The 9,772-nt window shown below is 35.9% G+C and overlaps 1 protein-coding gene across 4 annotated transcripts in view; it reads right to left on the reverse strand.

The window, feature by feature from the left end:
* Window positions 1-9,260, reverse strand: part of rempA (intraflagellar transport protein rempA) — a 130,030-nt gene extending 120,770 nt beyond the window's left edge. For all 4 annotated transcript variants that reach the window (XM_083144015.1, XM_083144014.1, XM_083144012.1 and 1 more), the window contains exons 1-2: window positions 9,112-9,260; window positions 1,344-1,492 (exon numbers count right to left, since the gene is read on the reverse strand). In XM_083144015.1, coding sequence (XP_083000141.1) covers window positions 1,344-1,490 — 147 coding nt within the window. In that variant the 5' untranslated portion in view covers window positions 1,491-1,492; window positions 9,112-9,260. The remainder of the gene's footprint in view (window positions 1-1,343; window positions 1,493-9,111) is intronic.
* Between the last annotated feature and the right edge of the window lie 512 nt (window positions 9,261-9,772).

Consider the following 9,772-nt stretch of genomic DNA (forward strand, 5'->3'; position numbering starts at 1 on the left):
TAATTGCGGTTTTAGATTTTACTCTCTGTAATCAATACATTAACAGTTTATATTTCTAAGTATATATCTGTAATTTTTCTATATTTTAACTTTTCTACTGTATAACTGATTTTCAGAAAGAATTATGTAAAATATCAATTGCAATATGTATTTGACAACGGTTTATTGTTAAGAGTAGCCTGTGAGGCGAAACATGCCCACTCAATAAAGGTGATCCTATTCTATTCAATTTTATTATTTTAAGCCCACTTTTATTCACACAGCCTAATTAGGACTAGACCTACAGTTTAACCTGGCAGGACATGCATCCTCCACTAGGACGTAAGGACATGCACTGGGTAAAAAATACCCACAATCAAAATTAATCCTTGTCTGAATAGTAATTGTTTTGAAGCATGTAAAGAGTAATACATTCATTGATTAATATAATTTTATTAAGTTTGAACATTTTTATAAAGTTGAGAAAAAATGAGGGGAAAAAAACAGTAAGACGAGTGCTCTCTGCCGTAAAGTAAGGATGCACGTTGGGTTAAAAATACCCAGAAAAAAATTACTTCTTAAGTCCAAATAATTATTATAAAGCATGTAAATAGTAATACATTCATTGATCAATCTCATTTTATTAATATTGAACATTTGCATTGAATCACACAATTGATAAAAATGACAAAAAGAAAGAACATGTTGAAATACCAAACTGAAATCTACGAACACATACTAGGTGAAATTTACCCAGGTAGTGTTTTTACAGCTTTGCGAGTGAAACTAACGAATTAAGGAACAGCCTATTAAAGGTTCTGACATTCGGAAGGGTTCACTGCAAAGGTAATGAGAAGAGTGGCCTCAGAAACTCATCGGAAATGATCAAAAAATACATTTCAGAATCAGCTGGGTCAATTTTACTGATTAATTCATTGAGTTTGTGTTTAAGTTCACTTTATGCACAGTAAGGCTAATCAGGACTGGACCTACAGTTTAAATTGTGATCCGAACCACTATGTGCCTTCACCGGGTATCGAACCCTTACCCAGTGTGTCCTTAGGGTTAAAGTGGGATCTGAACCACTATGTGCCTCCACGGGAACCTGGAACCCCTTAATTACAAGGTGATGATGTTACCCTTATTCCATCGGAGAGGCCAGTTCTGAACTATAGATACGTAAGTGACATTCTACATAAAAAATGATTTTTTTTCAAATTGGATAACTTCATATGAATTACTCAACCTTCAGAATAAACCTAAAACGGTACTAGCCAACTCTTGTAACAATTTTTTTTATTATTATTCTTGACGCTGTTATTCACCTGATTATTATATTTACAATATACTCCTAATGCACTTACCTCCTCACTGAACAATGTTACGAATCCCCCTTTCTCCTCACTGTAAGAGGCCACCGCCAACAGCGGGTGCTGCCGGTGCCATGCCAGGTCGACATGGATGGATCCAGGGTGAGGGACTTGGACTTTGTTTTCAAAGTACAGGGCCATTGCTGTAATAAATTTTGGGAAAATTAATTAAACGCGAGATAGAAAATTCATGACATGCTGCAAACCTCATTCATCTTCTAAATTAATGTACAGGGTTAGTCCAAAAATAGGACCAGATTTCAAAATGTTATTTCAAACAAACAATAAATGACAGAAACATAATCCGCACATCATTGGACAGCTTAATGTTCAAACGTTCGAAGTTTTTTGTAGGACAATTGGTTTTGTTTGTGCACTAACAATGATACTTTTTTTCTCATTGCAGGAAAAGTCGTTTTGTGTGCTACGATTTGCGAAGTGTGAATCCAATGTGCAAGTGCACCATAGATTCAATGAAAGTCACCTCGGCATAAGTAAATTCACAAGTGGTATAAGAAATTCATCGAAGATGGTTGCATATGCAAAGGGAAAAGCACTGGTCGCCCATGGGACATCTGATGAAAATGGTAAGGCTATTAAACCTTGTTTCCATTATAATAAAACATAAAATGCTAACCAAGGCAAAATTTATTGTATAAATAATATACACTAGAAATGTAACGTTTCCACCCTCAGACGAAGATTCACAATAAATAAATGTATTTACTTTAAATGAATTAAAATTAAATATAATACACTTAAAGAAGATGACAAGAAGATGAATCTTCAGACGAATAAATAAATTAAAATTAAATATAATACACTTAATTTATTTATTGTGAATCTTCATCTGAAGAAGACCCTGTTAGAGGGTGGAAACGTTACATTTTTAGTGTAAATTATTTATACAGCGTGCTTCAAAATGGTTTGAACGATAAGAAACCCTTCCAGGAGCGATAAAACTTTATCAACAATTAAAGTTCTATGAAAATACTTTCACTATATCCTCGAGTTTTGTTCGCAACGGTCGTAGTAGTTCCAAATTTTTCCACTAGGTGGCAGGGTGGTAAGTTCCAAAATGGCTGCCTGTGGTGCAGAGAAAGCTTTTTGCGTCCTACAGTTTCACGTTTGTCGGTTTGTTGTTAATGTTCAGTGTGAGTTTCATACAAAATTTCGTAAAGAACGACCATCCAAGAACTCCATACGTAAGTGGTATGATAAATTCAAGACAACGGGATGCATTTGCAAAGGAAAATCGTCCGGTAGACCGTCCACGTCTGAGGCAGATGTCGAGAGAGTTCGAGCTAATTTTCAACATAGCCCCCAAACGTCTACAAGGAAAGTGAGTCAAGAGCTAACAATGCCTCGAGCAACTGTTTGGTGCGTAGTGCGTAGGCGTTTAAAGATGTATCCCTATCGAGTGCAGTTGTTACAACATTTAACACCTAATGATAACATGTCCCACAAAAATTTTTGTGAGTCATTTCTAGTTATGCAGTGGTGACGATGATTTTATTGACAAACTTTGTTTCAGTGATGAAGCTATGTTCCATGTGACAGGAAGAGTGAATAAGAAAAATGTTCGCATCTGGGGGACTGAGAATCAGCATCAAATCGTTGAAGTTGTGCGTGATTCACCGAAGACTAATGTGTTTTGCGCCATTTCATCAAACTAAGTGTACGGTCTGTACTTCTTTCACGAAGAAACTGGACAATCATTCCTACAGATGCTTACTAGATGGCTTATGCCGCAGCTTGAACGTGACGGTGCACATTTCACCTATCAACTGGATGGAGCCCCATGCCACTTTCATCGCCATGTTCGAAATTACCTTAATAACAGACTGCCAGACCGCTGGATTGGGCGATCTACTCAAAATGATCAACAGTTACTACGTTGGCCACCAACATCGCCGGATTTAACCCCCTGTGATTTTTTTCTGTGGGGACATCTAAAAGACATTGTGTACAAACCTCCTCTACCCGCAGATGTCAATGAACTGAAAGAGCGCATTACTGTGGCAGTGCAAACTGTTGATGCAGACATGTTGAAACGGGTCTGGGCGGAATTGGATTACCGAATTGATGTATGCAGGGTAACAAAGGGGGCTCACATAGAACATTTGTGAGATACAGTGTTCAAAATTTTATCAAAAAAACTTGGACAGTTTTAGGAATTACATGTAAAATTTAAAGCAATTTGGACGAAAAATAAAAAATATATAAGAAGTTGAAATCGTTCACATCATTTTGAAGCAGCCTGTATAATAAATTTTGTCTTGGTCAGCATTTTATGTTTTACCAATGAAAATGTCAAGCATATCCAAGAGCTCTAGAAAATCTGGACATTCCTCAAAAAACAGTATGCCTGCTATTCTTCAAGATCTGAAACAGTTCTAGGCTTGCCTGTGTTGTGGATATTAAGCCTTATAAGTTGCAGTAAATGCAGACACTGCACCCTGGCAACCATGACAGAAGGTTCGAATTTTATGTTGCACTTGCACAATGGATTCACACTTCGCAAATTGTAGCACACATAACGTCATTGTTAGCGCACGAACGAAAGCAATTGTCCTACAACACAACTTTGAACCTTAATCTATCCAATGATGTGAGGATTATGTTTCTGTCGCGTATTGTTTTTTTTGAAATAACATTTTGAAATTTGCTCCTTCTTTTTTCACTAACCTGGTATTATTGAATGAATGTGGTATTAATATAGAAACAAAACTTTATCCCTAAAATTACTTCAAGCAAACATGAATGTCATTACATTATAAAATGCAGTGTGCCCATCCCTGTTCCTAAAGACACTTCAGAGCATGTTGGGAATGGCATTCGACAGTATTGCCACATCCCCTACTCAGCTCTTACTTTTTTATCTAGATAATATTGCTACCACATCTTGGGATGCATGGACTTACTGCACCCTTTCCAAATTACCCTGCTCTGCAATGCAATTATTTCAGAAATAAATGATGGTCATTATTTGAGGTGCTGGACTCGAAAATGGATTTAACTGTTATTGATTAGCACTTGGTTCATTTCATGTTACGCAAGGGAGCAAAAGATAAAACCACTTGCAAATGTCGTATCGCATGCTCTACATGAAGGGTTTCATTTTAATCGCAATACCACTGAAAAACATTAATCCTTGCCAACAATGTCTCTTAAGTGGATAAAATGACAGGCTATACACATTTTTCATTCATACTCAGTACAGAAATGATAAAAATATAGCATTTCACATATTTTTTCTAGCATTTCTCATGAATTTTACCACATTGTGAATGTACTCTGCAAAGACCACAGCAAAAATCTTAAATTTTCTGCTATGTGAATTTAATGTGTTCGATAACATTCTGGAAAAATTACAATTTTATTAATTACAATTGATAAACATAGTGAAAAATAAATTAAAAGTTGTAATTTCAGCACTATTTCTTGCTAACAATTTTTCGAAACACCCTCGGACTTCGAAGTGGCAGCTGAAATACAACGAATCAGCAGCTATCAGTTGAATTCCCTTCGACTGACATTGGGCATTTTCATGTCACAAGGCACCAAATGTTGCTGGCAGGATGAAACAAAGGAACATTGGATACGCAACACAGAACATGTTGCCAAAAGTACTATAAAATGGAAGAGAGAGATAGTTGTTCAGCGCCGTTACTGGATAAAAGTTGTACAATAGTACACACAGAGAATTAGTACACAAAACACTCATACACTGTACAAACAAGTCAATACAAACCTGATAAAAACAGATGTACGCTTGGCAATGTTGTAATAGGAGAGCGATGTTATCCCTACAGCTTTTACTTCACAGCTGAGGTTGTTGACACTCATCGGGTCAAACACCCCTGAAGACGATTGGTGGTCAGATGGAGCTCGGTGGCAAAAAGTAGGTCAGCCACCAGTTAGGCCCACGATCAACATAGGTCCCCCACACAGAAAAACAATACTGCCCCTGCCTGTGACATGTTTAACGAGAGAGGGTAGAATATGCATAAACATGAGAAAAAGAGGAGAAGATTTTTGTTGTTTATGAATGTTTTTCACTTGATTTTTCCTCGCAAAAATGTGTTATTGTGAAGTAAAGTAAATTAGTTACCTTAGCACATTACTTTACCATGTAGCAGAACAGCCAGAAGGCTACATGCAAGTGAATACAACACCCAAAATGACTTTCCACAATAGCAGCTTTAATTTTACATAGTTAGGTTTGGTACTGATAGGTATTTTCAGCATGTTCTTTCGTTATTTTAGTGTGCATACAAACAGATATTACTAAGAAAAAATGGCGAAAATACTCCAAAATTGCGGGTTTTAACTTAAGTGTACTATTCCTTGGGATCAAATATCTAAGTTATTTGTGCTTTCTTAACACTGGAACCACTTTTACATTAAGTAAATCATTGAAATCTGTCGATCAAAAAAAAATCGACATAATTCTCGAGGGGGTACAGTGGGTCCCTTTATAATGCTTAAAAAATAAAATAACATTAAAACAAAGTAATCTAGTAGAACCTCACAAATGCAGTATGTAATAATGAATCTGCACTCAAAATATTTAAAACAAAATGATAAACCAACACATTCATGAGCAATATTTTCACTACAATTTGGTTATGAATTTCCAAAATAATAAAATAAAATAAACATCATTTAAGAACTATCTAGATCCATACACTTATTTTGGCATTTCATATGGTACCAGTGGCTGCAATTAGGGGGGACAAGGAGGGCACTTGCCCTCCCCCAAATTTTTCGCTACTTTTGCCCCCGCACTATGCTAAACCTTATCTACAAAGGGAAATATACTGTCCTTGCCCCCCAGTTTTGCACTTTGCACCCCCCCCCTGCTTTGGAACCCAATCACCCCCATTGTATGGTACTATTATCAATCAAAATACAGCAGTCCTCAAACTAAGGTATGAAATTTGGAAGTCAATTGATGTTCAGAATTTAATCATGACAACAAGAATGCACTTGAATAATTTATATGTTAATAACCCTACTGATATGGGTTCAGTAGCGTGCCCAGGATTTTCAAAAGGGAGGGGTTATGTATACTTTTTCTTGGTAGTCAGCCCTCATTTTGTCATATTTTCCTACCTTTGACGTCCTTTTTTTAGGAATATTGGACGAAAAGGGGGGTTACGCCATTTGGGCACGCCACTCTATGGGTTGTAGACAAAATGGAAATGTATCCAGTCAGCATCTTAGTTTACAGTCAGAGTAAAATATAGTGTAGTAGAATTGCTTCAGAATAATGGAAACAACTGTGGAAGGAATTTTGAAGCTTCGAGAATGTAATTAGCACAGTTAAAAGCTTCACTTATATTATTCTGGACAAATTATGATTTGAAAAGTAGTTTATGCATAGAAGTCGTTCTTGGTTTATGGTTGTCTCAGTTTTTTAACTATGTTTGCCTAACCTAACCTTCTGTGAATGGTCCGTGGAGCTATCCGAGAACGGTTTCTGGGGCTATTTGTGGATGGTTATACGATCCCAAATGGTTGTTGGAGCTATGCGTGAATAGTTTTTGGGGCTATCCGTGAATGGTTTGTGGGGCTTGCACCATGACATGCGTTCCGTAACACTTCGAGAAATGGCTTATTTTAGTGTAAAAATGTTTCTAATCATGTGAAAACCTTAATGGCACCTTCAAATATGTTCTGCAATACACAATTGGTAAGTACAAACCATACGAAACACAAAATATCCGATTTTAAAGTGTCTCCGATATAACGAACTGATACCAAAGCATTTAGCTGGCTCTCGTCGCGGAGTGGTTAGGATATCACGCTACAACACCAGGGATTCTGGGTTCGAATCCTGGCCTAGGCATGGATGTTTGTTAGTGTCCATTCATCAATTTCATCATATCATCACTCATCCCCATCTTCACAAATTAGCCAAAAGTGGCACAAAAAACGAAGTAAAATAAAGCAAATCAATAAAAGCATTTATGGACATAAATGCACTTTATGGCACTTTATGCACTTGGCACTCCACACACGTAAACAAATGGCTGCTCACTATAAAGAATCATACAGGAGTATAAGGAAGCAAAAAACAGTTCCCCAGAAAACACACATTAAGTAATCACTAAGACTCTGAAGTATGTGTTAACAGACATAAATAGAAATCAAACCATGTAAAAAGAGTGTGTGTACCATTCTTAGTTCGGAATTAATCATTAAGAACTTGGGCCAAGTTTACCTCAAATCCCAAATATTAATAGATATGTGAAGTGTGTCATGCAGCTGCTACTCAAGAAAAATTCTATGCTTTTAGGTTCATCAAAAGCTATATTTGTTGTGGGAGTTCGACAAGTTATTTGCAGTGTGGACACTTGTATTTCTCTAGTTAAGGAAAATGGAAGATATTTGTTCAGGTCACTAATTTAGGTAATGAAACTGTTTTTCATTATTTTGCAGCCATAACAGCGTGCCATGTTTAAATTAATATTACTAAGTATTAATACAAATGTCGTTATGTAGTGCTAAATTTTAGAGGCAGGAGGCAGGGTATGTATAACATTTGTATGTTAACAATTTGGTAAATGTCTGATATATCGGAGACACTTTTCTTCAAATTTACAAGAGAAACTATTTATGGAAATGAGTTTCTGTTCCATTTATCAAACTTCGTGGAGGTATTTTGTCACTATGGAATGCTGCACAACAGAAAATAAGCACTTTTGATGTAATAAAGTAGCCTTTTGTGCGAAGCGACAACATTATGCCGTTGTTTCCATTATGAACCTGCAGATGGCACGAGTGTCGAAAGTCACGCGGTCTCGCAAGAGGAAGAAGTGTTTCCAAATGTGCCTTTTTTTTACGAGAATTTTTTTATTTTTATTTTTTTAACTATGCTTACCTAACCTAACCCAAACTAACCTTGCCGGAAATGGTTCGTGGGGCTAACGTGAATGGTTTTAGGGGCTATCGTGAATGGTTTTTGGGGCTATCGGGAATGGTTTTTGGAACTATCCGCCAATGGTTTGTGATGACATAATGAACATGAAAGTAAGTATTTTTCGGTTAAGAAGGTTGCAACACTGCATGCTCACTCCAAATTGACAAAACACAAGCACGACGCATGATGATCCACAGCTGTGCGCGAAATATTCTATGTTCCGCAACGGAAGAAACAACCCAAAAGAATTACTCGTAATGTGCAAAATCGAAGTTATTTTCGTGTAAAAAGCATAATGGCACCTTGAAATAGGTTCTGCAATACACAATTGATAAGTACGAACCATTTGAAACTGAAAATATGCGTTAGAAATGTGTCTCCGATATAACAGACATTTACCAACAATTTTAGCAATTAGTCTATGTACATATTGTAAAAATCTCAATTCGAGTAGTGCTACGAGTTTCGATTGATATTAAGCTCTAATTGATAGCGCAAGTTGGAAAGATGAACAGACAGTATATGGTGTACTAAAATAATTAAAACCAATTAAAATGTATCACACCCAAATATTTATAACCTTATTGTATGTAATTCCCGTACACATGCGAATATATGTTTTTGTCCGGGGATACGAATAGGTCCTACTTCGAGAATTAATGCCGGTTAGTGAATTGAATTAAATGTCATGCATTACAGAGAAAATTAGAAACACGAGAAAATGTAAAAAAAAAAATTATGCTGGGAAAATATCTTCTAATAAATACATATGCAAAGAAGGAGAAAGAAAACAAATAAAACTCAATTAATACTATATCAAAATACACTACTCACATAATATAAATGTACAAATTGTGGACTTGGCATTCCTCTACGTTAAAAATTAACTCTTTAATATGATTATTAAATGCATGCTTCTTGAACACATTCTAAAATGTCACAACACATTTTCTCAGTGTTTACATCTTTAAATTCACTAAACAATTTCCTCCTACGTAAGTCAACCTCAAGATAAATGAAATTGCAATATAAGTAAAAATAATAATAAATTAATAATACTTTCGTAGGTTATTATATTTTCAAAACAATACATATCATAGAGGAATTTATAATCAACATTTTATTAAAAAATAACTCATACTGACATGAAGGTGCGACAAAGAGTTTGCAAGAATTTAGAGCACTTCAGCACTGGGTGTAACCGGCGTATGATGTGACACGAACGAGTCTTGCAATATTTTTTTGTTTTCTTCTTACAAATTACTGAAGTAACTTGCCACTTTCCGAGATAAACTAGAAATATAGGATATTTACAACTGGTATTTCAAGGATATAATCAAATCACTTTAAAATTAGAGCATGGTTTAGGCATGACGTCGTTAGCGGAGGGACAAGGGAGACGTGTCCCTAATATTATTCATAAAATAATATTGTATACATACCAATGGCGGCTCGTGGTTCGGAATGTTGGTGCTTGCTGCGAATATATATATAA

The sequence above is a fragment of the Lepisma saccharinum genome, chromosome 22 (genome assembly GCF_977018435.1).
Source record: "Lepisma saccharinum chromosome 22, izLepSacc3.1, whole genome shotgun sequence".
Lineage (NCBI taxonomy): Eukaryota > Metazoa > Arthropoda > Insecta > Zygentoma > Lepismatidae > Lepisma > Lepisma saccharinum.